The sequence below is a fragment of the Varanus komodoensis genome, unplaced genomic scaffold (assembly GCF_004798865.1).
Source record: "Varanus komodoensis strain SLA01 unplaced genomic scaffold, ASM479886v1 scaffold67, whole genome shotgun sequence".
NCBI classification, from domain to species: domain Eukaryota; kingdom Metazoa; phylum Chordata; class Lepidosauria; order Squamata; family Varanidae; genus Varanus; species Varanus komodoensis.
The window spans coordinates 743,027-770,351 of record NW_025336308.1 but is presented as its reverse complement, the minus strand read 5'-3'; the positions used below and the strand labels follow the sequence as shown (position 1 = coordinate 770,351).

At 49.2% G+C, this 27,325-nt stretch overlaps 1 protein-coding gene across 1 annotated transcript in view; it reads left to right on the top strand.

Moving 5' to 3' along the window:
- Nucleotides 1-27,325, top strand: part of PSTPIP1 (proline-serine-threonine phosphatase interacting protein 1) — a 34,186-nt gene that overhangs the window by 2,855 nt on the left and 4,006 nt on the right. The window contains exons 2-14 of the mRNA XM_044450481.1: nt 393-593; nt 6,660-6,760; nt 8,997-9,071; nt 16,638-16,672; nt 17,715-17,821; nt 18,227-18,289; nt 20,209-20,307; nt 21,175-21,220; nt 21,620-21,699; nt 22,872-22,970; nt 24,236-24,332; nt 24,941-25,028; nt 26,996-27,066. Of these exons, the coding sequence (XP_044306416.1) occupies nt 561-593; nt 6,660-6,760; nt 8,997-9,071; nt 16,638-16,672; nt 17,715-17,821; nt 18,227-18,289; nt 20,209-20,307; nt 21,175-21,220; nt 21,620-21,699; nt 22,872-22,970; nt 24,236-24,332; nt 24,941-25,028; nt 26,996-27,066 (994 nt within the window). The 5' untranslated portion in view covers nt 393-560. The remainder of the gene's footprint in view (nt 1-392; nt 594-6,659; nt 6,761-8,996; nt 9,072-16,637; nt 16,673-17,714; nt 17,822-18,226; nt 18,290-20,208; nt 20,308-21,174; nt 21,221-21,619; nt 21,700-22,871; nt 22,971-24,235; nt 24,333-24,940; nt 25,029-26,995; nt 27,067-27,325) is intronic.

The window sequence follows — 27,325 nt, the reverse complement described above, 5'->3', positions numbered from 1 at the left end:
CGCTTCCTGTGTGTGTGCATGATCCCTGCCCTGCGTAAAAGAGGACCGAAGCATGCACGTGTGCGTGCGCACACACAAAACATGCCTCGCGTCAAGAAAGACCTGTGGTCAACAGCACAGACTTGATCTCAGACACCTTCCTACAGTAGCTCGGCTTTGTCTTTGCAGCAGAGAGCTCTGTTGCATTTGGAAATGTAACTAGTTTGGGTTATTTATTTGTTTCTCTCTCTTTAGTGTCTTATTTGCTCATTTCTGTTTCCGTATTTCAATATTCGCCGCTTGCCAGAAATGAGATGGGCTTAACCTCAGTGAAGCGAGGGGGGGGGTGGAGCGAGAGGAGGAGAAAACGAACGGGAGACCTGTGAGGTCTGGGGTTACTTTTCTTTTCTGAGCTGCAAGTCAGCGCGCACTGAGCTTCCTCAAACTGCCTGGTGCTATTTTGCAAGCTGTAAAGAGAACATCTCGCTTCGGCGCACGGTGCCAGCAGAGCTGTTCTTTCCTTCCAAGTTCTCACACGCCGGAGCTCATGTGCCAAAAGTAACCCATTTGAGCTGCTCGCCATGGCGCACCTGCAGTTTAAAGATACCTTTTGGGTAAGTGCTGATTCCTTGTGCTCCATCTTGGTAGAAATGAGAGAAGCAAACTCTGTGTTGTGAATTAGGTCTTCCTGTGAACGGGGCACCTGGGGCCGATGGTCGTGATTCTTTGGACGAGTTTGGCTGAGCGGATTCAGTTTGCTCTCTGGGCATGCTTGCAAACTGGTAGTTGGGGAAATTGCAGGCCAAAGCACAAAGATCGACCTGTGGGTCTTAAGTTAAAAGTATTTTCTATTCCAGACTTTGAATTGATTTTCATATGTTTTTTAAAAAAGGATCCTCCCTCCCTCTCTCTATCAAATTTCAAGCTATTTACCTCTTTTTCTGAAGTGCCGGCACGATCGAACATGTCTGTTGTAGTAAACCATTCCTGTTTCCATTTTCTGCCGAACATTTCGTGTTACATGCACCACGTTGCAAGAGCAAGCTTTATCTTGAAAAACACACGAAGCCACACGAGCAATGCTTTATGCAAAATGCAAAATGCATTATGCAAAGATTCCCCACACTCGGGGGTGCTCCTATCGCACTGGGAACGGCTAGTTTCTTTTGAAAGCACTGAGAAGAGCCGGGCTCAGCTGAGCACCCGGCCCAGCTCTTCCCTTCAAGCAAGATGCCTCTGGGAAGCTCCACTTCTGCGGCTGCTCCTCATCTTGTCATCGCCTCTTGCCTTTGGACGGCCGACTTCAGAATGAAGCAGTGGGCAAGAAAGGTCCCTTCTTGCAGGGGAATTTTTCTGGCTTGGTGTCTCACATGCGCAGGCCTTTCAGAGGGACGGGGACTCCAGGAAGAGGTGCGGGCGCATCTTGGAAGCAGCCCCGTCGCACCATTGCTCTGTTCCCCAAACTCATCAGATGTCTCGGGCTGTGATGCCCGATGAGGTAGGGCCATGATGGGCGTCTGTTTCACAGATCCGGAGGGAGTGTGCACTCTTGCAAGCTGTTCGTGGCCATCTGTGTTGACTTCCCTGCCCTTCTGGCCCGACGGCATGGCACCGATCCCTGCCCTCACCGCCTCAAGTGGTCCGACGTTGCACAGCTGCGGGCACACCTGTCCTCACACAGCCCTCCTGGTCCCGTGCCGGGAGGTGTTGCCCTGCCCCGGCTCAGCCCAGCGGAGGCTCGTGAGGACGCCTGCCGAGGCGGCTGGAAGCGCCGGTCCAAGCCAGCCCTTCCCTCAGGCGCACTGAGGGAGCAGCACTAATGCGATCGTTAGCTGAAGCCGCAAGAAAAACAGAAGGACCGTTCAGTGTCAAGCAGCACGACAGAGCTCCATTTCCGGCCTGCCAAAGCAAATAAGGAAACCCACAGCAAGGTAACGTAATTCTCATGCTCGAGCAAGAGAATGTAGCAGAGGGCCTGATGTGCCCTCGTTCCGTAAGGGCGTTCCTAGGGGGCAAGACCCACAGAACCGGCTTTCTGATGGCCCACATCAGTCAAGGTAGCTTTCGGTGGCCTGCTCAGGCGGGAGGGCGGCCGCACAGCGCTTTATCAGCGCTGGCCTCACGCCCAGCCACCTCCCGCTCATTTCTGTTTCTTCGTTTGTTGTTGTTATTTTGACGGGGAGGCTGGCACGCCGCCAAAGGAAGCACAGCCCTGGAACACCGAACATCTTCGCTGCTTTGTGCTTCTGGCACTCCGCCCCGCCATCGCTTCACCCTTTGGGCAACTTCCTTCGGTTTTCATCTCACCCGTTTGCACCCTGGGGAATGAGCGTCCAATCACCTTCGCGATTGGTTATACCAACTGTGGTAGCTGCTTGATGAATGGCCAGGTCTCCCCCGCCCTGCAGCAGCCATTTTGTGAGAGTGCCCATGACTGTCTCTCAAAATTCCAAACAGGCTCACACTTCCAGAAAGGTCAGGGACCCCTGCTGGAAGTCAGAGCTGCACCCGCTAAGCCGTCTACGGCTTAGTGTGGTGGAGCTGGCCAGCACTGGAGTGAGATTTGACTGTCGTGGGTCATCTCCTGTCCACAAAAGCTTTTTTGCATCAGGCGGCAGAATGCAGGTGGTGGAAACAGGAGATTGTGCCAGTCATTTCCCTTCCCATTCTGAAAGAATACAAGGCCGGGGAATATTGTGACCTGCCACAGCATTGCACGGGTCTTTAGTCTCCTGGCTGGTGGGTGAGTCCATTTGCTCTCCTCCTGCTAGTCTTTCTCTCCACTTCTAGGCCCACATCAGGGCCAGGATGGGCCGTGGGGCAAGGTGGGTGTGGAAGGCCCCTGCGCCAAATACTGGCCTTGCGCGTTTGGAATTTACTCATCAGTTGTTCCGCTAATGTAGCTCATGCTCACCTGTAGCTCCTCCATCGCACACACCTGGATCAAGCCTATATAGAGAACCAGTGTGGTGCAGTGGTTAAGAGCACAGGACTGGGACTCAGGCAATCCGGGTTCGAGTCCCCGCTCGGCCATGGAGCCAACTGGGTGACTTTGGGCCAGTCACAGATGCTCAGCCCAACCTACCTCACAGGGTTGTTGTGGGGATCAGATGGAGGAGGAGATGTAAGCTGCCTTGAGCCCTTTGTAGGAAAAAGGCAGGATATAAATTGAAGAATGAATGAATGAATGAATATGGTTGCCCATTGGGCCAAGATGTCCTGTGCGCCCCCTTTTATTTGCTGTCTGGGCGGGCAGAGCTGCAAGTCTGAGTGATGTGTTAGGGCTAAGGTCCGAGCGAGAGTTAGCAAAACTTGGTTATGTGAGCCCCTGTAAGGAGGCAGAGAGAATCAGCCTGCGGTATCGTTAATTCACTTCCTCTGGAAGGGTGTAGCAGTCTGCAAAATATGCTCAGAACCTGTGAGCTCACTGTTGTTGTTTGTAAAACCCCTCTTGATTCATGTGTGAACATCTAATTCCGGGATGCTGTTTTTGCTTCCTTCTGCAAAGTGCTTGACTGGGGGTTAGAGTGATTCTGCAGCACAGCCTGGCATTTACTGGCTGAATTTGGGGCAGGGGGGTTGAGAATGGATGTAAATATTCACGGGCGGTATAAAGAGTGCTTCGGGGTACAAAACCATCCCCGTTCATGGGGTGGTTTCCCAGCTTTTGCAAGGTTTATGCCAACCCCTCCCCACCCTCCACCAATCTAAAAGGCTGAAATGCTTCTCTTAAACCTTAGTTACTGGCAGCAAGAACCCTAAGCTGAAATATGCTGGCATTTGGGGTTTCCTTTGCCTTTGGCACCCTTCACCACTGGAATGGGGCCCTGAGAGTGCCCCCACAAAATGGAACTCAGGCCTCTGGCTGAAAGAGCTGCGATGCCCCTGCTTGTTCACGTGAAAGGCCCCAAAGCAGCATGTCCTCAGTCGCTTGGGCTTCTGCAGGTTCCGGCCAGCAGAATCAGTGATCACGGATTGCAGGAACGGTTGTCCAAAAGATCTGGAAGGTACCGGGATGTCTGACCCTGACCTTAATCAGCTGCAATTGGGACAGGGAGAACAGAAATCTTACAAGCCGTAGCAAAACTTGGTTCCAAGGGGATTCCAACCCAGAAGGTGGAAGGTTTGGGCGGCTGAAACAAACTCCCATTTCATTCCTGGAATCAAGATGTAATCCGTTTAAAATGCGAACTTGTACATGCTTAGAGTGTTCAATTCCTAAAGCAGGGATGGCAAGCAGTTTGGTTGTCATCTAACGTATCGGGAAGCTTCTGTTATGTTATGGGAGATAGCTTGGTTTATGTTTCCAACTATGTACTCCAAGCCATCTATGTGGCCATCTGGGTGTCCTCCAATCACCACCGAGTCCAAGGGGCCGAATTATGTCGGTGCGCCACTGGCTGTTATTCTGAGTTATTCTTGCTCAGAATAAGGCCGCTGGGCATGTTTCTGCATTCCAAAATGCAGGGATACTTCCCTGGGAAAATCTGACGGTTGCCGAGCTCTGCCTCGAACCTGGTGAATCAGCCAGGCGGGAGCAGCTTCTGAAGCGGTGGAAGGAGAATCACACACTTGCTTCCCACACAAGCAGCCGATCAGAATGTGGGTCCTCCGGGCTTCCTGTCTTTGATGGGGTGTCACACCAGTTTAGGAATGGCAAATGCAAGGGTAAGTTTGCTTCTAGTTCTGATATTGTAGCTTCCTGGAACAACGTTCTCGCGGTCGTGGTGTTGATTTAACATGGGGCTGGAGAGCATCTTGCATTTCCTGGTGTATTCCACTGCTTTCTTGTCCTTAGATGCAGGAAGCCGTGGGGAGGTTTCTGCTGTGCTTTGCCGTTCATCAGAGTTATGCTCATTTTCTTCCACTCCTGGGAATAATGTTCTCTGCTGGCAACTGTCTTCAACCAGGAAGTCCTGTGTTCAGATCCTCAGTCAGCCATGAAACTGGCTGGTTTTAAATGCATCATCCCATGAAATGCATACATATAGTTGAGGCTTGTAATATGCACTGAAAAGGAGGGGAGAATAGTGCTATGGAAAGGAACCCCCAAACTGGATTTGGATTACAGGTAGGCATGGGAGAAGAGGTCAGCTCTTTCGCCCCTGCTGTGATTTTCCACCCCAAAGCTGTGTTCTGCACCAGAAGGAAAGCTCCCGTTGGTTTTCCATGGCTGCCATCGGAAGCTGCTGCAGTTATTTCAAAGTTTTTAAAAATGCACGCACTTAATTGCAGTGACACATTTACCAACATGTGCTGCTTGGCTCTTCCAGGGTGATCTTCCCAAGTACTCTTTCCTAGCCATGGGCCGGCAGAAGGTACAACCAATTCACTTCCTTCTGGGCTTACTTTAAGCCAAAATGCTGGTATTGCTGACCTTTACAATTCTGGAAGTTTTAGAATGAGGGAAAATACCCAGGAGCCGCCAATGGACTGGCAGCTGCAGGGGAAGCGGGTGGACCGGGTGACTCAGAAGGATGAACTGTGCTCCATTTGGGCCCATGTGCTGATACCATAAACAGTTTAGGACCAGGTTTACCCGCCTTCACACACATGAATCTGCTCAGACATTCAGCCTGGCCTCAGAGGTCCTGCTTGCAGAGCTGCTGTTAGGCTCAAGAGTAACAGCAGGAGGCATGGCCTTCTAAATGGTTGCCCAACATTTCCTCCCAAAGGAAGCACATTTGACGTCCTCCTAACTTCTTTCAAGAGGGCTTTTCTTACTTTGATCTGCTTTTTATTACAGAGAGGAGTTGGAATGTGAAAGTGGCATTTCTCTATTGTAAAGTGCAACATGGTTTACCGCTTTGATTGAGAAAAAAGTCTTATTTCATTTTCGTTCTACACTACCCAATAACCAAAGCTCTCTGGGCATTGTTATGCTTCTGTTACGAGTTAAATATTTCCAGATTTAAATCTACTTATAAATTGACACAAGTTGCCAGGAAGGAAGTTTGAAAGGTGCTGTATAACTCAGGATATAAAAAGATGAGCAGCCTGTGCTGCATAAATAGGAATTTCTGGAATGGAGGGAACTGCCTATTTTCAAATGCATCAATGCCGCCATGAGGGGCAGAAGCTCAGTTTATTAAACAAAATGGAAGCGATGCTCTGATCGCCGCATTCTGTGTCAGTTTCCAAACTGTGTGAGGCGTCTTTGGTTACATTTCCACTCTGCTTACTCTAAAACTGTTGCTTGTTTATTTTATGGGCCATCTACTTGCCATTGGGACCAAACTGTTTCCTTCCATGTTTGTCTTGTGCTACTTAATTTCTTTTGGGATCTTATGAAATCCAAGTTTTTACAAGCAGAGGAGAAGTGCTATCACTGCAGCGTAGATCACCATACCATGCTTTGCACATGAACCATGAATATTATGGGCTGTGACCCCTCTGGCCGTGCCTTTTCATTTCAGCACAGCTTTCTGGTTAGTGACATATTAGCAATGTGTTTACTTGTTTTAACGTGGAGCTTTCCCTCTGTGCAAAGAATCCAATTCAGCAGGTGGATCTTGGGTCACCTTTCGAAAGGACTGAATCGCGAGATTCACCCTCCCTGCCAGCCTAAATACAGGCCCAGTTCGAAAGCACAGACGCAATCCCGACATACTGACAGATCATGTGCTTAGTACAGTGGCAATTATCTTAACTAACGGACGCTGCACGTTTTCATTTCCCAGTGTAAAGAATTCACCCTTCATACTGGATACGATGTGCTGCTGCAGCGGCTCCTGGATGGGAGGAAGATGTGCAAAGATGTGGAGGACTTAATCAAACAAAGGTAATGAAAAGGAAGGAGTGGCTAAAGGCACAATCCTATGCAGGCTTAGGCCGAAAAAGACCAACAACTCCCAGTACACCCCAGTCAATGCGGAGTATGCCCCAAGTAGGAAGACATGCTGTGCTGATCCTCTTCTAAGCCCTGATTCCATAATATCATAGTAATTGATTTCATAAATCAGCAGATAATTGCTATGATCACATTCAAATGTCTTGCTAAGCCATAATTTCTGACTGGACAAGAATACACCACAGAGTGTCTAGCTCTAACCGAAGCACAGCTATCTGAACCTAGTCGCGCTGAGGTTCATATTAACTACGATTTGTTTGAAACCAGATACAACTTCAGATGATCGGTTATGAAACTGGCTGGCTTAAACAAACTTTAGTTAATGAAAAGCGCAGTTTAGGGTTTGGCCAGCTGACCGAATTAGGGTTGATTGAAAATGGAAGGTCTTCTTTTTGACTACATCGGAAGGAGAGAGGGGAGATGAGGAGCAGAGAAACTGAGTCTCAGTCCAGCTCACTTTGTCAACCAAGCCATAGTTTAGTGCAGTGTCTGAAAAGGCCATTTAATGCCTATGGAAACTCAACCGTGCACATTTTGAGTCAAAAGTGACACAGACCCTGCCTTCCCCCCAGGGCTATTTTAGAGTATGTGAGTAAAGATTTCTTCCACTTTATGGAAATAATGCCTTGATAGGCGGAGGGAGAAGAAGAGGCTTAATGGATTTCATTGCCTCCCTGCCCTGCAGCTAAATTTGCGGAGAAAGTTGCTTGGGTCATTTGAGGGAGGGATTTTTGGGGGTTTCCCAGGCCCAGCTTTGGTGAAGTGTTTTCCCCTCATTCTGAAGGATGGAAATGCCTCTCTGAAGGATTAATTACTGGCATCAAGAGATTTAAGCTAACACTGGGGGGAACCTTGGGGTTTTTATTTTGTTTATTTTTATTTATTTTTCGATTTATATCCTGCCTTTTTCCTACAAAGGGCTCAAGGCAGCTTACATCTCCTCCTCCATCTTATCCCCACAACAACCACCCTGTGAGGTAGGTTGGGCTGAGAGTCTGTGAGTGGCCCCAAGTCCCCCAGTTGGCTCCATCGCCGAGCGGGGACTCGAACCCAGATCCTCTGAGTCCCGGTCCCATGCTCTTAACCACTACACCACACTGGGTCACACTGGTTTTGGATGCATTCCTTCCGCCATCAGGCTGCCCGCTGCTGGAATGTGCTCTGTGAGCTCATTCAGAGAGAGCAGCGCCCCTGGTCTAGGACATCCATCCACAGATTCGACCATGAATGGGGTTTTTTTTTGGTATGTCTCTTCCTGTCATGTGACTGCTGCATCTTGTTCTCATTTCTGAGAATCTGGGCAAGCAGGTTGATGAGAAGCTGGACTGTAATCCAGTGAGAATGAAATGGTTAGCTTTGTTCTAAGTGTTCCCTAGCGGGCGAAACTGTGGCTTTGGAAAATGCTTATTTTAACTCAGGGAAATGGCAGAACCACAGGTCCAACCAGGATGGATCAGCTGCCCTCTTTTACAGGGGGCAGAAATTTATTTGCAGGGTGCCAGGGGACTGCTCGGTATTCTTCTGTACAAAAGGCAGGCCTGCCCAATTCCCAGTTAAGATCATGGATCCTAAAAAAAGTCGCCTCTTTACAATTAACCCAAGGGGGCCATGGCACATGGGTCAAGGTCTCCCACACTATGATGCAATGCGCCATATTTCTGTTTAAAACCTAAGAATTATTTCCCCATTTGCATCTATACATATTAAGCCGATTGTGCAAGTGTTGTGTAAATGGATGTCCTTTTTTGGCGCGGCATCTCCTCATTTCGGGTGCTTTATCAGCCGCCATCCCAGCTGCGAAGCAACGGACACTCCCTGGCCACCTCATCGTGCGATTTTGGCATTGCTTCCTCAAAGGGCTTGTAGAGAGGTCTGTGAAGGATTTGCACTGTGCCCCGAGCATGCCCACATGGAACCCCTCTGAAAAGGGTACCTGTTCCCCCCATTCCTCTGCCCCAGAGGGAGGAAGAAATTCTTCTTTCTTTCACGCCCCAGCCCCGAACACTCCACCACCTCCTTTTTGTTCTCTGAAGGTGCTTCTCCCCAGCTGCTCCCAAGAAGCAATTGCCGTGCAACGGCGAAGGGAGGACCTCCCCCGCCATGCACCAAAAAGTACAGAGCCCGATACTCCATGAGCTTAAAATAATGAGGGGATTTTGCTTCGCAGGGCGCAGGTGGAGGAACGGTACGGGAAGGAACTGGTCCAGATCGCTCGGAAAGCAGGAGGCCAATCGGAAATCAAGTGAGCCTTTTTCTTGGGTGCAGCATGATCTGGCAATTTACTTCCGGCTTGACGTAGGAGCAGATGCTCCGATCTTTGTAGCTGCGCCCCACGTTTTTTCTGCAAAGGGGACCCCAGTCAGCAGGTAGCGAAAGTGAGGAGGAGCACGAGCTGGTGGCAGGAAGCTCTTAGCAGCGGAAAGAGGTGTGGGCCTTGGCACCTTCCTGGCTACACCGGTCCATGGCGCTGGTTCCAGCTCCTGCCAAAGCCAGGAGCTCTTTCGGGCATGGTGCAGTGCCATCCGGGGCACGTCAGCCGCACTTGGTTGGGTGTCTGGAACCCATGGACCTCTTTTGGCAGGCGCTTCCTGTGTAGAAGCCATGCCTTGCCGAACTCCTGCCGCAGCTATCAGTAACGAGAGCACCTGTTGTCTGCGGTGCCAAGCGTGATAAATAAAAACAGTAGAAAGTTATTAAGTGCTGTAGGCAAATCAGGAGGTAACGGGGTTTGGCTTTGAGGTCAGCGGTGTTTCATCTCAGATGCACTTATGGGATCAAGAGCTGACTTGCTGCTCAAAATCCAAACTCATGTCTGAATTGCATCCTTTTGGGCTCCTTCTCTCTGCCTCTCCATGCACATCAGTTATTTCTTGGGCGTTGTCCACAGCGAGGAAGCACCGATGCATCACAGGAGGGATTGGTCCTGGTAGACCAGGGGTGCACGCCCACAGGGAAAGAAAGTTCGGATAAACTGTTGCACTTGAATCTGGCCCTTGTGAAAATGCCGTGCCAAACTCGGACCGCAGCCGCCAGACGGGCTCAGAATTGTTGGAACGTTTGGCCTTGCCTTCCGCACAGCCTTTTTTCTCTCTCGGACTGCATGGATACATCCATGAAGAAACACTAGAGAGTTGCGCAGGGAAAAGGAGCCTTCAGATCTTTCAGGGAGAAAAAAGCGTAGAACAAGACCCTGATTAGACAAAAAGTGATTAGAACGCACCGCAAATTCTGAGAATGTTTGTTCAGAGACAGTCTCCTTATTCTTCCAGGATGGGGCTGCTTGGTTACAGCCCTGAGCTTTTTCCTTCGTACCTTTCACTGTGCTGTTGGAATGAGGTGTGATTTTTTAAAACCTGCTTCTGTAATGTCCTGACCGGGATTGTGGTGAAGTGGGAGTATGGAAACTGTTTTCTCTTGTGCTGTTTTTCCACAGTGATATTCTCCCCCAAAGTCAGTAGCAGCTTTGTGGAAATTTCTTTTTGTCCGGGGTGGGCGCAGGAAACTCAGTACAACAGTCTATTTTCCCTTAAAGCCATTATTGCGTTTCAACCTTTAGAATGGCGAAAAAACGGTAGCAAACCCAGGAAGCCGCCGCATGAGCAGGGGCTGCCGAAGGGGGTGGGAGCCAGAGGATGTGATGCGGCACGGCGAGAATCTCTGGATGGCCACAGTCCGTGGTCTCAGGTTCTGCTCCCCCGGCATAATCCCGTTTGGCCCGAATCCGCACGGGTGAATTGCTGCACATCAAGCTGAACTGGCACGGAAGGAAAGAGAGCCGGGCTCATTCTCCTTTTTGTGGATGTCACAACCGAGCGCGGGTCTTTAGGAAATGTAACTGAGATACGAAGTTTAGCAAGTGATCTGAAAATCTGACTCATACGAGCAGGAAAAATTGTGAAGCTTCGCATATACTTCCTGTGCCATCAGGCTTTATATAGAATCGTGCTCGCAGACGGGTACCGGGGTGGGGGTGGGAAACCCCCACGAGCGCGTTTCCTATCTGGCCTTTGCAAGGACCAGATTGATCATGATGTGGCGCACGATGTGGGGTGCGCCCGAGCTAACTGGGGTCAATCCTGCGGCTTCATCTTGGATTTTCCGATGTGGAAAGTGTGCTGGTTCTTTTCTCGGGGCTCATCTTGTTCGATATTCACTCTGAGGCGAGGCACTGGCCGCCGCCGCTTCTTTAGCAGTGGGCTGCAAACCGCCCCCCTCTGCTTCCCGCCTGCTGGCCGTCTCCTCGGGTTGGTTCGCCACGGAGGCAAGCAGGATGCGCCTGCCCTGGCAGCCCGGTCCCTCTGGGGGCTTGGGGGCCGGCCTGCACTGCGGTGGCATCGGAGGGGTGCCTCATGGACAGATCTCTTTGTGTTCTATTTCCGTTGCGTGGCAAGAGAGACTGCCTGCTCAGGGCGAGAGGCAGGGCCGCAGGGCTTGCATTTCTGGTTGCCGCTCCTCCTGGGCCGGGGGAGCCTGTGGTGGGCAGGAGCAGGCCTCCCTTGGGGCGAGAGGCGGCCGGGATGCTCCAAGGGAGGGCAGAGGAGGGATGCGGATGCGGCAGAGAAGACGATTTCTTGTGCCTTCCAGGGGGCTGGCTGCGTTCAGGCGGGCCGACGAACGGTGTGCGTGCTGCAGATGGGCAGTGAGTGCGGGCAATTTCTGGTGTGGCGGGACGAGCCTGGAAGGGTTTGCGGCAGCTGGCGACCCCGCTGCAGGGATCTGGGGCAGAGGGAGAAGTCTCTGGGAGCAGAGGGCTATGCTGGCTATGCCCTGCAGCCCTTCTGCCCTCCTTCTGGGTGCCACGCATCTGTCCGTGAGCCCCCCGCCTCACAGGCCTGCTGCTAAAATGACTGATCTGCACACAGGAAGACACACTGACTCCAGCTGTGCCTGACATGGATTACCAGGGCTGGGTGTTTAAAGAGAAGTTGACTTGCTTCCCTTAGCAACAGAAAACAAACAGCCCTGAGGGTGCTGGGCTAGAAAGTGCGAGACTGTCAGAACTACCAAAGTGGAAGGGATTTGATCCTCTCTGTTTTCTCAGTTGTGCTTTGCAAAATTGTGGAGATCTGTCGGGGGGGCCTCGTGCCCTCTTCGACTGAGGACAGCCCTCTGTTCAAAGGGCTCCAGAGGACTGCCTTCGGGTTGAGCAGTCCTCTGTGGAAGGCTGCTTAGCCCAAGTCTGGTTGAAAGATATAGAGCCATCAGAAGGGAAGGCTGGGCCTCGGAGTTCCCTGCGCACAGTTAGTACATGGGGATCAAAGTCCTCCTGCTTCTCTCCGGACCGGCTGGATTGCAGTTCCCCAATTCCCAGCCAGCAATTACCGGGCAGCCTGTGGATTATGGGAAATGCAGTCTTACACATCTGGAGGCACCAGGCTGCGCCAGGCTGCCCCATGGAGCACACGAAACTGCAACTGGGGGGTGGGACCCACACCTGCCCAGTGGCCTGGGGTATCGTGCCTGCTGCTTCTGCAGCGACGCCTGCATTCCAGGCATGGCTTGGGGGGAGGCACAGGCCCGTTCCACAGCGGATGAGAACACGGCTCCTCAGGGGACGGCTCAGTCCAGCTTTCCACTGGTTGCTGCATGAATGGCAAGAGCAACGATGAAGTCGAAGCGAGCGTCATTTTCGCGGGTGCCCTTGGGCCCATCCATCACCCTTCCGGGGGGGTGGGGGCGGCGTGATGCCTTCGGTGGCCAAGGAAGTTCCTGCCAGCTGCCTCCCGGCAACCACCATTTCATTTTCCCAGAATGCCTCAAACAGGGGCACATGAAGGGAATGGTGGGAGACTTTAGTGCGCAGCCGCCAGGCCAGGTTGCTGCCGTCAGCGCCTCTTAATCAGGGCTCCCTTAGAGGCCCTAGTCAATTCCTGGCAGGAGGAGCATGATCCGAAGCTTTGGCAGAACGACTGGATGAGATCTATGAAAAGGCAGGGCTTCTTTTTATGAAAAGTGATTTAGGGAAGAGAAAGTTCCAGCAGGTGAACAGGCAGGCCTTGGCCTGGCCCTGGACTCACAGGGCTGTGTCGTAAGTGCTGTTGCCACATTGTTTGCCTGCGAAAATGAGCAATGCAGCAAAGAAATCTCACATCGCGGCGCTGTCTGCACATTATATTTTTACCTTCTTCCTTGCACTGCAGGCTGCTTTGCACAGGAAGCTTGTCATGGCCAGAGCTGCCGCACAGATAGCCCTGCTTTTCTTTTTGAATGCAAGCCAATCCACTCCCTCGGCCGTCACGTTCTCACTGACCCTGTTTGTTCTCTATTCAGAGCCTCCGATGCTGAAATAGGCATTTATAAAATCACAGATCTTTTACAAGCCCGGCAGAAAGGCCTTCCCTGCTCCTTTACGATTTCCCTTGCTCTAGTTCTTCCACAATCTTTAAATCATCCATTTTGTCCGCAGGCATGGAATGCACTCCCATTTAAGCTGTGCAAAGCTTGTAAATTAATTCTATATATTTGAAAAGCAACACCAGACAGTGAGGACAAAAGAGGATTTGGCTATCGAGAGCGCGCACAATCTCGTGGGCTGTTTCTCTGGAATCCAGCACACGTTTTGTGCTTCCATTACTTCCACTCTCGACTGTTACCACGTCGGGGAAATGTGGCATGGCAAGAACATCGAACGCAATTAAACCTTCCCGCACGAAGTGTTCCTCTACTCCTGGGAGCAATCCAGGGACCGAGGAGAGCGATGCACACGCAGTGGTGAAGCTGATCCGGGGCTCGCAGGGCCGAGACGGCAGCGGGGGCAAGGTGCCCTCAGCACACACACATTCCTATCCTGCCGAGTTTAGCCGCGATCCTCGCCTCGTCGTCGCTGCAGCGGTGTGGGTTGGATTGTTGGGAGAGATTCCCCACGGCAATGCAAGGGGCACGTGCGATGCAAACCCAGGAGAGCTGTTCCTGCTGGAGAGGAAACCCGCTAGAACTAGTGCCTTAAGTCCGGAGGAAAGCATTTCTCTGTCCTTGGCGTGGTGCTGGGGAACCCTTGCAGAGGCGGTGATCAAGAACTCCTTGGGGATGTGCCACTTCGCTCTCTCTCCCTTTCTCGTGCGGCCTCAGCAATTTCCAGCCACAGGCCAAGAGGCTAACTAACCACGAGGCCTGCCTCGGCCAGCCAGCTCTTCTGGGCCTGTCAGCCTGTCCTCGTACGTTGGGCATGACGTTCTGCATTGCCGTAGTTCATGAGTGCAGCAGACGGACCCACAAGGGTCCAGAAAGCCACCTGTGTTTTGGACTTGGCTTCACAGTGTGGCTATGAGACTGGGCTAGCACCAGCCTTCAGATGGGCCCCCCTGCTGCCCCCCCACTGTTCACCCACCTGTCACTCCAGGGTGATCCAGGTTCTAGTCCCTACTCGGCTGTGAAGCTCCCTGGATGACTCTGGGTCATGCACTGCCTCTGAGCCTAACCTTTCCTGTGAGGACAGAAATGGAGTGGGGATGAACTAGCTTAGTCACACTGGGGAGTTCACGAGCGAGGGGAAAAGGCAGAATATAAATGTAACACGTGACTCCTCCTCCTCCCACGGCTAAGCGCCAGCACGGTTGATGCAGCAATACAATGACATGTTTCCTGCTCTGCCCACAAATCATTTCTGGTGCTTTCCGGCTTACCACCAAAATCATCCTGACGGGGGAGTGTGTATTGAGAAAGGCATGCAATTAATGTGTGCTTGCAACACAAACCCAGTTACTCATTGGGCATGGTATTTTTTTCAGTTCACTTTCCCGAAAAGTTTTGAAACAACAAGGTGAATGTGAGATTCCATTTTCACTATGAAATCTAAAGGGGTTTGAGAAGGGAAATCTTGGTTTGCAACTGAGTGCCGGGGTTGCGTGGAGGTCTTGGGTCCGGTCCATGGCATCACCTCTCAAAGGGGCTGCAGGTAACAGGTGATGGCAAAGACGCTTCTTAGCTTGAGTTCATGGGAAGCTGCTGCCAGAGAAGCCGATGCTGGGTTAAATGCACCAGTGGCCTGACTCAGTATAGTGAAGTGGATTGGTGGGAGGTCCGGGAAAGATAAAAGGAAGGACTTGCCTTCACTCGGCATACACTTAAGCTATAGAATTGAAGGACTTGCCTTCACTCGGCATATACTTAAGCTATGGAATCCTTGGTCAAAAGCTGTAGCAGTGGCCACCCGTTCAGATGGCTTTCAGAGAGAATTGAGCAAGTTCAGAATTCATGGAGAATGAACCTATCAGTGGCTACTAGTCCTGATGAATATATGCTCCCTCCACTGTCAGGGGAAGTACACATATGCACACAGTTTGCTGGGGAACATGGGTGAGAGAATGCAGTTGCATCCATCCTGTCTGTGGCATTCCACAGGTATCTGACTGGCTACTGTGGAAACAGAAAGTTCTTGGTCTGATCCAGCAGAACTCTTGTTCAGTTCTTGAGGAAGATTCGAGTGTTTCTAATTGTGTCCTGCTTCCAAAAGTACCACAGGGGGCTTGAATTCTGAGTGATGTCAATGCATTGCAACTAAAATTAAATAAAATGCAGGCTGTCAGTGAACCCACTAAAACTTATGTAATTAGCAAATTGATTAAATCAGAATTAAATTGTAAAACACTGTAATTTATCTGAATGAAACATGTATATAGAAAAATTTAAAAGGACTTCAGAACAGAAGGTTAAATTTACGCCACAAGAGGGCATCAAGGAAACATAGTAAAATGCTATGCACTATTAGTTATTTTCAGATGAAGTGGCTTGGGGATTCAAGTGTATTAGCTCCATAGTCAGTAAGTTTCTTTCCAGGGACTAAAAAACCACTTGATGCACAAATTACAATAGTCTCTCCTGTAATATTTCAAAGCACTGGTAAGATCAGGAAAATGTTGGACACACAAAAAATCCTAGTGCAGATGCTAAGAAAGAAGATGCTTGGAGATCACGATGAGGAAAATGTGCTTGCTTTTTAAGAGATGCTCACGGCTTAGCGGAAGCTTTACGTGCACCGCCAAATCAGGCATTTCATTGATTTTCCTAAGAGAAAAGTGGAAATGATTTATATGTAGCCATGGCTATCCTTTAGGTTTAATGGTGTGACTTATTACTGGGGTCTTTGGTTCTTCCAGAATCCATTTCACACACACAGTCTGCGAAATAAAAAGAACCCTGCTCGGACAGTCCAGGGTCCAGCTGGTCCAGTGTTCTGTTCACAGGGAAGCCCACCAGCTGCCCACGGAAACCCACATGTGGGATAGAAGCAGAGCAACAACCTCCTTCAGTGTCCGCCAGCAGCTGCTGTCTGTGGGCATCCTCTGCTGATGCTGGAGGGAGCAAAGAGCCATCCGGACTAGGAGCTGAGGATGCTCTTCTCCAGGAATCTGTCCAAGCCCCTTTAGAGCCATCCAAAGGGGTGGCCGTCGCTACTATGTCTTGTAGAAGTGAATGCCATACTTTAATGGTGGAAGCCCCCCCTCCCCCTGCATCTTTCCTGAGTCACCCCGGTTGGGTTCTACCATTATGAGGGAAAAGATGGTCTCCCTGTCCACTTTCTCTTACACAATTATGTACCGTGGCCTCTTCTTACTTGCCTTTTTCCCCTATGCTAAAGTATCCCCAGTGTTGTAATCTTTCCCATCTAGAGAAAGGACAGATAAATTTTCCCTCTGTGGGTTGGTGCAAAATAGATGTAAAGATCAAAACGGTGATACGGGTGGAAAATTTTCCGTCTGCAGTGTAGTAGCAATTTTGATGTGATGAATTGGATGCAACCTGTGACTTTGGACTATGGTGTACCAAAAAGCAAAACTGTAAGGTTAACTTTTCTTTCTTTCCTCCTCAGCACTCTGAAGGCTTCATTCGAAGTCCTAAAACAACGTAAGCATATCAATGAGCTCCATTTTGGATCATTTTGCCACCTTGAGATTAATGTAAGGAAGGGCAGCATCGGCGTCTTAGAATCACAGTTTTGCTCAGGTTTGGGCAGTATATAAAAGGCCAACTACCATCGCAAAGCCAGTTTAACACATTCTTCCCACATGGCTATACTTTAATTTCACTTTCGGTGGCCATTTTCATCTTTCTACATACAGTGTGTAGTTTATGTTCAGGATTCGAATGGAGGCTTATAAGAAAATCTATTTATGTGAAAGGGAGATCCCGTAAGAAGCATCCTTCACCATGCTGTAAGGCAGCAGGGCAGCTGAGGGGTACCCTCCAGTGCTGTCCTCCAACATCTTGAGAAGACTTGGGGGGGTGGGCATGAGATCCCTCCAGAAGTACCCCAAAGGCTGTCACAAAGAGGAAGGTCAAGGTCTCTTCTCGCTGGTACCAGAGTGTAATCAACTCAAGTTGTGACAACCCAGATTCAGGCTGGACATCAGGAAAAGCTTCCTCACTGTCAGAGCAATATGGCAGCGGAACCAGTTGCCTGGAGAGGTGCTGGGCTCTCCCACACTGGAGGCATTCAAGAAGAAACTGGGCAGCCATCTGAGTGGGATGGTGTAACGTGGTGTCCTGCAACAGCAGGGGGTTGGACCTCATGGCTTTCTTGGCCCCTTCCAACTCTACGATTCTATGATCTTCCAGCCACCTCCCAGCTGAGGAGACTTCCTCACTCTGCCAAGGGTAGGGCCAGTTCTGTTTCTGCACCACACGGCCTGTCCTGTTTCCAGAGTTAACCAGCTGCCCTCCAGTGTGGTGGAAGGAACTTTCATGTTGAATCGAAGTCAGCTGCCAGCCTGGTAGACACAAAGCCCATGGAATGGGGTGAGATTTGGTCCTTCCTCTCAGCCCTGACAGCAAATGCCCTCATTCTGGCTAACAAATAATTCAGCTGCAGTTGTGGAATACAGATCACCTGCTAAGATACTCTGGTATGGTTTTTTAATGTAAAAGATAATATTCTTATCTCCCATAGAGATCGAAAATGTTGGGAACTCTCATATCCACATGGCAACCATGTTGAAAGATGAACTGAAGGCCCTGGAAGAGTTTAGAGAAAGGCAGAAGGAGCAAAGAAAAAGGGTAAGACTGAGATAAATGGAAACACCAGCAGTAAACAAGGGTAAACAAGAGGCACCAGTAGAATGGAATTCTGGTGGTAAAAAACCCAGTTCTTTCACTGAGCGGATGCCGAAGACATGTTTTGCCAAAACCTCTGAAAAGTGGGGTTATGCCAGAGGTTAAAGGAGATATTTACCACTTCTCCGCTATCACTGATAATGACTGGGGTTAAATGATTTGGGACGTCCTTTTACCTTCAAAGTTCTGGTACCACTGAAGCATGAGATGCCGTTTAGGAATGATTCCATTACAAGATCAGTTGTTCTTACAAGCGTGCGGCATTCTCAGAAATGCTTGAAGGGGCTGCTCTGTTAGTTCTTCCTCTTGAGGGATAAAAATAGATGCATGTCCGTGTATTTCCTACAGTACGAGAGCACAATGGAGCGGGTGCACAAGAACAAGCTTTCGATGTATAAGAAAACCATGGAGGTAAGCAAGAAGTTGTTTTAACAGTAGCAGCAGCAATCATAAACAATGCATAAAGAGCCCAGTTTTTTTTTCAAAGCACTGTACAGATTCTGAAAAGTAAGGTGGTCCCTACCAACAGACTCACTCCCTAGCAGAGATAGCACAAAAGGAAAAAGCAATGGGGAGGGCAGAGGAAAGCAGCCACGGCAACAGCTCCCTTGCCACCTTGTTCTTGCTAAAAGCAGCTTCTCAGCAGCGTTCAGCAAGCACTCTAAACAATCACTAAGGTGCTAAATGTTTTTGTTCCACTGTTACTCTGGTAGGTAAATTTGTTGGTTTTATGATTTAAGTGATGGTTTTAAAGATTTTATATTATTAAGTGCTGTTACCATTTTATGAATTTATGCTAGATGTGTCATTAACTATGCCTTAGTTAAATATGTCTCCTTTACCTTTTTTGACCTTAAGTTATGAAATTTTATTTTTACTGTCTTAATGTTTGCTGTTATATATTGATTTTATTATCATTGCTTTTATTGTAAATTGTAGGTTTTACTGCATTGTTCTACTGATTATGTTGTAAGGCTCCCAGAGAGCCTTATGGTTAATAGGGCGGCATAGAAATTGAATGAATAAATAATAAATGCTGATGTTGTCCAACCAGCACTATTAGTCAATGAATTATGAATTTACTATGTGATTCTATGGATTTTATTCAGTGGGGTTCAGTATCGGGAAAATATTCATAGCGTTGCTGCTTTAGGTGATGTGGAACGGGCTTCCACGGGAGGTGGTTGAGGTCCCATCGGTGCGGGTGTTCAAAGATAGGCTGGATGTGCACATGGTGGGCATGTCGTGAGCGGAGCCGGTTGGAGCCGGGGGTCAGACTAGATGGCCCGGGAGGTCCCTTCTGACTCACTCTGTTTCTATGTTTCTATGTTTATTAATAAAATCTGCATAACATAAAGATCTGTTCTAAATAAAGAGCCATGCAAAGCTTTTATCATGAAAGCATACTGCATCTTTCATGGAAGGTTACAGGGGCTCCAGAGAAGCTTCTATCTATCTATCTATCTATCTATCTATCTATCTATCTATCTATCTATCTAGAGTGTTTGAATGCTGTCCTATCACAGAGCCTCAGGATGGCTTACATAAATTTTCAGAACGGCTATTTTCAGTGTGTAATGCTCCCATGTTTTCCCACTGCTTCTCCTGTCTTTTCTTGTAACAGAAAATAATCTTTTAAGGAAAAGAAGATTGAATCCCAGCATGATGCCTTTGGATTGGTAGTGCTGGGGGACCAGTGTTTGGGACCACCTTCTGTTTTTCAATGCAGCTTGTATGCATCATGGCAGGGCAGGCGCGATCTTAGAAGAGGCAGTCCATGTTTTGCCTCTGAAACAGGAGGATGTCTTCTAAAATGCCATTTACCACTGAGCTGTTTTGGGAGTTTGTTTTAATAAGGCTTGGAGTGAATCTTTAGTAGACGATCTACTGAGCATCCGTTCGACTGCCAAAACAAACAGCGTAAACAGCGCCTACGACCTGAATAAAATAAAAATGGGTTTACAATTCACGGTGTGCTAAGCTCCTCTTAGACAAAATATGCATCAAAGAATGGGCCCTCTCCAGTGAGCTGAACAAGGCAGTAATTAGTTGATTAGAAATCCTGGAAGCTTATGGCCCTTTGCCTGATTGATTACAGTTACTTATTTAAAAAAAAAATTAGACCGTCCCTTGCTGTGGTCTCGGGATGGTTTAACGATTAAGACAAAACAGAATAAAACACAGCATCCTAGTCAAAATATATACCGCCCTGCTGATAGGTGGAGCTAAATATGTTTGGTTTTCCACTTTGGCGACGATTCATCTGTCATGAAACCAACTCCCTCTGCCTCCATGGATCCGGCTCACGGAATTTATCTCTCTGTGTGCAGTCAAAGAAGACGTATGACCAGAAATGCAAGGACGCTGATGAGGCCGAGCAGACCTTTGACAGGATAAGTGCTGCGGGAAACCAGAAGCAAACGGAAAAGGTATCCTGAATTATCTATGGCGGTCGTGCCCTGCCACCAGGAGAACGCAACTGAATTTCCAAGTTAAGCCTCCAACCTCCTTTTCTCTAGGCTACCCTGCCTGGCTCCCACCACTTCCGACTCAGCTCAAGGGATGGGTTACTCCCCTAAAACTAGCACACCAAGGGAAGAGACTAGGTCAGATTCTTTGTAGCATGCTAGTTTTCTACAAGCAGGGAAGGATCAGGTAGTTATGTGTGGGCTAAGGTAGTAAAGCCCAGGCAAAGACGAATTACCCCACTGATCAGGTCTAATGCAGGGCTGAAGCATGAATTTAAACACACACAATCTGCCATACTAAGCATCCTTACCAGGGAGTAAGTCCCACTGAAATCATTGGGGTTTACTTAAGAGTAAACATGCATAGGCTTGTGCTGGAAGGCTGAAATCCAGTACACATAGGGTTGCATCCCAGGTCTGCCTTATCGAAGGTCTCTGGCAGCCGAGGTTTCCTCTGCCAATCTGGGGGGATTCTAGGAATGTAGGAAGCTGTTGTATAGTGAGCCACATCTTTGGTCTATCTAGTATTCTGGACACTGACTGGCAGAGGCTCTGCAGGACTGAAGCGGCAGCTTTTTTCAGCCCGATCCAGAGGCTGGATCTTGGACATGGTGCAAGCAAAGTGTGGAGCTAAGGCTGCTTTTACTAAGGAGTAAGCGCCCCGAAGATTTAAGTCCAGTGCTCTGTGCAGACACATTTGGAAGAAAGCCTGTGGAAATCCTTGGACATAAACAGTGACGCGGCTTGGTTAGCTAGTGTTTACCGAAACGAACACCCTGGATTTGTTTTTCTGGAAGGCCAGGCCAATGTTCTCTCTTTATATTTCAGAGTCAAGCGAAAGCAAAGCAATGCAAAGAGGCTGCAAATGAAGCAGGTATCCTTTCAAATAGCCATGAAACTAATGCTGATGCATCCCTCCAGCGTCTCGGTGCTGGGGAGCTGATCCAGGCCTATGGGGCAGCAAGGTAGAAAGAGGGGTCATTTGAGAAAGGGGATGGGGTGGGACTGGAGGGTAATGTTACCGCTGCATCACCCAAGCCACAAATCCAGAGCAAGAAAGCCAATGGGTTGCAGTGATGAGAGAGCTGGACTGGAACTTGGGGGGTTCTGGAGTTCAGCCCCTGCTTAGCTGTGAAGCCCACTGGGTGATTTTGAGCCAGTCACTGATGAGGAGAAAAAGGAGAGGGGGAGCACCTCGTATGCCTTGCAGGAAAAGCAGGCCATATAAATCCGACGGGCTGAGCGTTTCCCCCTTGTGTCTCCACTTCTGCAGAAAGAGTGTACAAGCAGAACATAGAAATGCTGGATCAGGCCAGGACCACTTGGGAACAAGAACATATCAGCGCTTGTGAGGTAAGTGAGAGCCTGTTTGGTTTAAACTCTTCTGTTGGGGCCACTTCGACAAGGCCAGAACCTGAGTGAAGCCGTCCTACACCGTTATGTTATCGATTGTCACATGGGACAGCCCTGTGACTGTTTATCATGCTGCAATTGTTTATTTAGTATTATTTTATTACCTTGCTATCCCGCCTTTTTTCCTTCCAGAAGCTCAAGGCAGCTGACATCATTCCCCTCTTTCTGCACTCGATCTTATCCCTGCCACAACAACCCTGCGACGTAGGCTGGGCTGGGAGTCTGTGACTGGCCCAAAGGCACCCAGTTGGCTCCATGGCTGAGCGAGGACTGGAACCCGGATCGCCAGAGTCCCAGTCCTGTGCTCATAACCACTGTTCCACGGCGGCTCTCTCAGCAGCACCCTCCAGCTACTACCAGCTTGCAGGGGAATCACTGCTGTTTCCTCCAGTGGGAGAGCCAGGGTGGTGTCGTGGTGAAGAGCACGGGACTGGGACTCGGAGGATCTGGGTTCGAGTCCCCGCTCAGCCATGGAGCCCACTGGGTGACTTTGGGCCAGTCACAGACGCTTGGCCCAACCTACCTCACAGGGTTGTTGTTGTGGGGATAAGATGGAGGAGGAGAATGATGTAAGCTGCCTTGAGCCCTTTGCAGGAAAAAGGCAGGATACAAATCAGGAAAAAAAAAGTCTGCCGACAGGCAGGGAACTCGGCCTGTGGCCCTTTCGGGCAGGGCTGAGAGCCCACCAATGTTGTCCGAGCCACAGACGGTCCAACGGAGTGGGGGGTGGCTGCGTCCGCAACCAGCTTGTGCACCGTTCGAGTTGGTTTTGTTGGGTTCGATCCAGATTGAGGCATTGACCAACCAGACTCCCGCTGATTTCAATGGTCGATTGGGCAGGCTCTACGCAGGGCTGAATGGGGATCCAGTCCATGGTGTACAGCGCTCTTTCTGGCTTTATTTTCTGCAAATGAAGTGCTTGGGCCGTAATCTAGATCGGGGCCATCACATGCAGGGAGGGGAGATCTAGAGCGTCCCTCCCCGGCCATTTCCCTTATGAAAGTTCCCGCCCCACACACTGCACAGCTGTCAAGAAAGAAAAATGCATTGCTACTGATTGAACCAGCAGGCCCATGGGGAACCCTGACCCCTCCGCTCTTTCATGTGCGCAGGCCTTCCAGCTCCAGGAACGCGATCGGATCACCATCCTCCGGAATTCCCTGTGGGTCCACTGCAACCAGCTGTCCATGCAGTGTGTGAAAGATGACGAGGTAAGGGAAGGGTGAGGAGGCCGACGAGGAGGAGAATGCTGGAAGCGATGGCAGGGTCCATCACGCTCCTTGTGGCCATGAGAGCCACTTTCTGATCATCGGTAGCATGGACTCCAGTCCTAGGCTGCCATGCTAAGAATCGCAGAACCGTAGAGTTCTCCAAGAAGGCCATCGTGTCCAACCCCCTGCTGTTGCAGGGCACCAGTTTACACCATCCCACTCAGATGGCTGCCCAGTTTCCTCCTGAATGTCTCCAGAGTGAGAAAGCCCACCACCTCTATAGGCAACTGGTTCCACTGTCGTATTGCTCTGACAGTGAGGAAGCTTTTCCTGATATCAAGCCTGAATCTGGGTTGTCGCAGCTTGAGGGACACCGAGCTGGCACCGGGCACCTGCTGAAGATCCATGCTCCAGAAGAGGGTCATAAAAGCCCCACAACTTGCTCTTCCTCTGCCCGCCTGCTCTTCCTCCTCCTCTCACTCTGGCCCAGTGAGTAGTGGTGGCAAGAGCAGGAGGGTTCACAGGTTCCTTAGGTGCTCACAGGTTCTTTGCCGGTCAAACAAGGAGGATGTGGCAGGGATGAGAAAAGGGAAGAGGAGCCGTAGTCGCTGGTGATGAAGGGGCTGAGAAGGTAGCGTTACTGAGGGAGGGGGCCTGTTGCAGGTTTCTTGCTTCCTCAAACCTGGAGCTGGCACTGGAAGGTTGTACAGACAAATCAGAAGGGGTTCAGAAGACAAAATCGTAGGTGCAGGATGAAAGGCTGAAGGAGCTGGACAGGGTTAGCATGGAGATGAGATGTCAGGTTGAGAAATGATGGCATTTGAGTGATAAACTGGAGGTTGCTCTCCTCAGAGTGCCAATTTTGCTGCTCCAGAGTTGAAGAACTAGGTTTAATGCGCTATACATTGCAGGAGGGGAGATTCCAACTGAGCTTCCAAAATTTCCTGGCAGCAAGAGAAGCCTGACTGTGAAAATTTCTACCTAGAGGGCTGGCAGGTTCAGTCTCCCTTGGAGGTCTCCACACTGGCAGGCCGTTGTTCAGTGTTCTAGATTTCTTGCACCAGGCAAGGATGTTGTCAAGATGGCCCTCAAAGCTGGCCTCCACCTCTGACTCAAGGTTAACTAACAGGACGTTCATTTTTGTGCAGGCTCAAATCTTGATCTCAAGAACCTTTCTGAAGAAACATGAAACCTCAGATAGCAAAGCAGTGAACGTCCCTTTTACAATATACTGACAAGGATCCTTCCTTTTCTTGCTTTCATAGCTGTACGAAGAGGTTCGAGTGAGCCTGGAGAATTGCAATGTAGATTCTGATATGGATTATTTTATTCAGAACAAGAGGACAGGAACGGAACCTCCAAGTAAGGCTCTATCTCTAAACTCCAAAACGGGGGGCAGAAATAACGATGTGACACACTGAACTTTCCTTAAAGCAGGGAAGAATTGAACCTCAAGCCCAGGGGCCTTGTTCTGCTTGCTCAGCATGACTCCAGGTTCATCAGATGGACCTGTTTCCCTGCAGCCACTCAACAATTGGTGGTTTTCCAACTTTTCCCACTGTTACATTCCCCATTTTAAAAGGCTGAAATGCTTCCCCTGAGCCTTATTTACCAGCAATATGAACTTTAAGTGAAAACGGGTAGGATTTTTTCTTATCTGGCACTACTTTTGCCTTTGACCTCACCCACCTCCCGAGTGCGGCCCCGTAGTGGAATTTGGCCCTCAGAACGGAAGAGGTTCAACCGCCCCGCCATAATGAATGAGTGAATGCAGACCATTAGGACATTAAGTTTCATTGGTGGATTAAATATATTTCAGTGAATCAGAAAGGCTTCCCCATTGATCATACGTGTGTGTTTTAAGATGGGAGTAAAACGAGACTGAACCAAGTCACAGCTGCCCATGTGACTTCGGGACAGAGAACATCGCAGTGATGTTTTTGGTGCCCTCTACCTGTTTCCCAATGCAGCTCCCATTGGCTATGAGAACTATTATGACCGAACGCCCCCTGCTAAACCCTGCGGCAGTCCAGTCCCGACTTGTGGAATGATGAAGAGGTAAGGGCAATCGTCTGCGAGATCTCGAGGAGGGGAGTGATATGGAAGGCTACCCAGGACTTTGAGGGGGGTGGGATCGTTGGGTAAGATTCCTTGTGTGGGCCCACCATGTTGACTGCTGCCCGCTCACTTGCCCACTCCCATTGGGCCCCAATCCACACCACTGCCAAATGTTGTAACCCCCCTCATGATCAGGCATGATCATACACGTAGCCAGGGCACAGCCCATCACGAGCTAGAGGCATGGTCAGAGTGCTCTTGTTCTCATGAGGACAAGAACACGAACACGGATGTGCACGCTATGCTAAGCTGACAACAAAGCAGGCTTCGCTCCAGCATTACCAGCACCACCACAGACATTATGCCCTTGTACCCACGCTTGCTTGCTTTTGCATGATAAATGGGCAAAATGTGCTCTCCCCCATTGTTTCTCTGTTGTTCCCCCATTGTTTCTCTGTTGCTCCCCTGTTGTTCGCTGTCATTCAAGCATAAATGTAAAAGAGTATAAAAATCAAATGTCTCTCCCCTGCCTGGTACCACACTCTAACGAGTGATGTTCCCTGCCGGCAGGTAATAAATCTCTCTCGATAATTCCAACTAGTCTCTGGTCTCGTCCGTAATATCACGCCCTACAACACCAAGAAGGCAACACTGGCGTTGCTGCTCCTTTGCCTGGGAGAAGCACCCAACAAATGGCCTCTGTCACAAAATTCATCATCGTGTGGTCTGGTCATGGCTACCAGCTTAAAGAGCACTGAAAGAGTATTGGACAAATTTGTGAAGAGTATTGGACAAATTTGTGATGGATAGTTATCCATCACTCCTGGTCATGGTTGCTATAGAGTATATTTAGGATTCCCTCATGTTGTTGAATCACTGCATCAAGAGCAGGGAACCTCTGGCACCAGCCCCAGTCCGGTCTTTACTGATGTCTTGGCTTTTAGTTTTTCCCCTAGAGTCTAAAATGTTGAAATGCTTCTCCTAAGCATTAGTTGCCAGCAGCCAGAGCTTTAAGGTAAAATACCTTTTTGGTGCTTTTCACCCCACCTGACTCTGGATGTTTCCCCAGGACTTGACCGAGAGCTTCTCTGAAATGGACTTTGGTCCTTGAGCTGAGAGAGATTCAGAAGTCTTAGCTACATTAAGCTGCTGTGGGGAAATCATCTAGAAGGTGCTCTGAAGCACAGATGATACTTGGCTCTCCTGGTTTCTGCCCACTTGTCTCTTGAATCAATACCTGGTAGCAGTTTCAAGTTGAACTCGCTGAGGCTGAATTCAAGCGAGAGAGAGAGAGATGTTGTGGGTTGGGGAATCGATGCTTCAGATGGAGGTTTTACAACTGCTCTTAAGAGCAGAATCCTATCCATGCTCAGACAAAAAAATTGTCCTAGAACTTCTAGCATGGCTGAGTGAGGAATGCTGGGAGTTGTGAGACTTTTCTTCTTTCTAAACAGAGCATAGCATTGGATTAAATTGGCCCTTAAATCTGGTTTGTTTTCTATTATCTTAAATGGTTTTTAAGGGCAGGGCATTTGATGGTCTTAGATGCAAGTATTTATTGGCTTTCAACCTTTACAGGACTATATATTTTTATTATTATTACTGGTTGTTTGGATCAAGCATTGTATAATAAGCAGACTAGGGAAGCTCCTTGGAAAGGTTTTCCCTTAATAGTGGCCTATAGGGATTTTAAAATGAAATCCATCATTAAATTCTGGGCAAGCTGACTGGATTTTGGTTAATGTTTGAAGAAGCCACCTTTGGACTGAACTTCAGGACTTGGAGAAGGACCAGGGGATTATTAGGGGCAGCTTGACCAGGAGATGTGGACTTTGGCAGGTGATGTTGACCTTGAGTGCTATAGAAATAGTAATAAAAAAGAGCAGAACAACATAAATTGGAAAAACAGTTGGAGGGGGGAATCTAACAGGCTCTACATCTCATCTCTGGTTTCTTGCACTGTGCAGGTTCTCAGGATTGCTCCATGGAAACAATCGCAGTGTCACGGAAAGAATTATCCCTTCAGCACCCCCAGCTGGTACGCATTGGAAAACACAAATCCATTCTTTATTTCTGAGCTTCATTCCAGTCACTTGTTTAAAGAGATTAGTCAATAAATGGCCATTTTTGCTATCCAGAGTGCTTTGATGTGAGAATGGAGGACATGGGGGGGGGGAGCATCAAAGCATCTTACGCACGATTAATACACATTACTGAATTAGGCCCACCGACCTGATTACAAAGCTATCACTTCTGGTGGCAGATTCCAGAACAGGAGCCATTATACTGGATTGTTC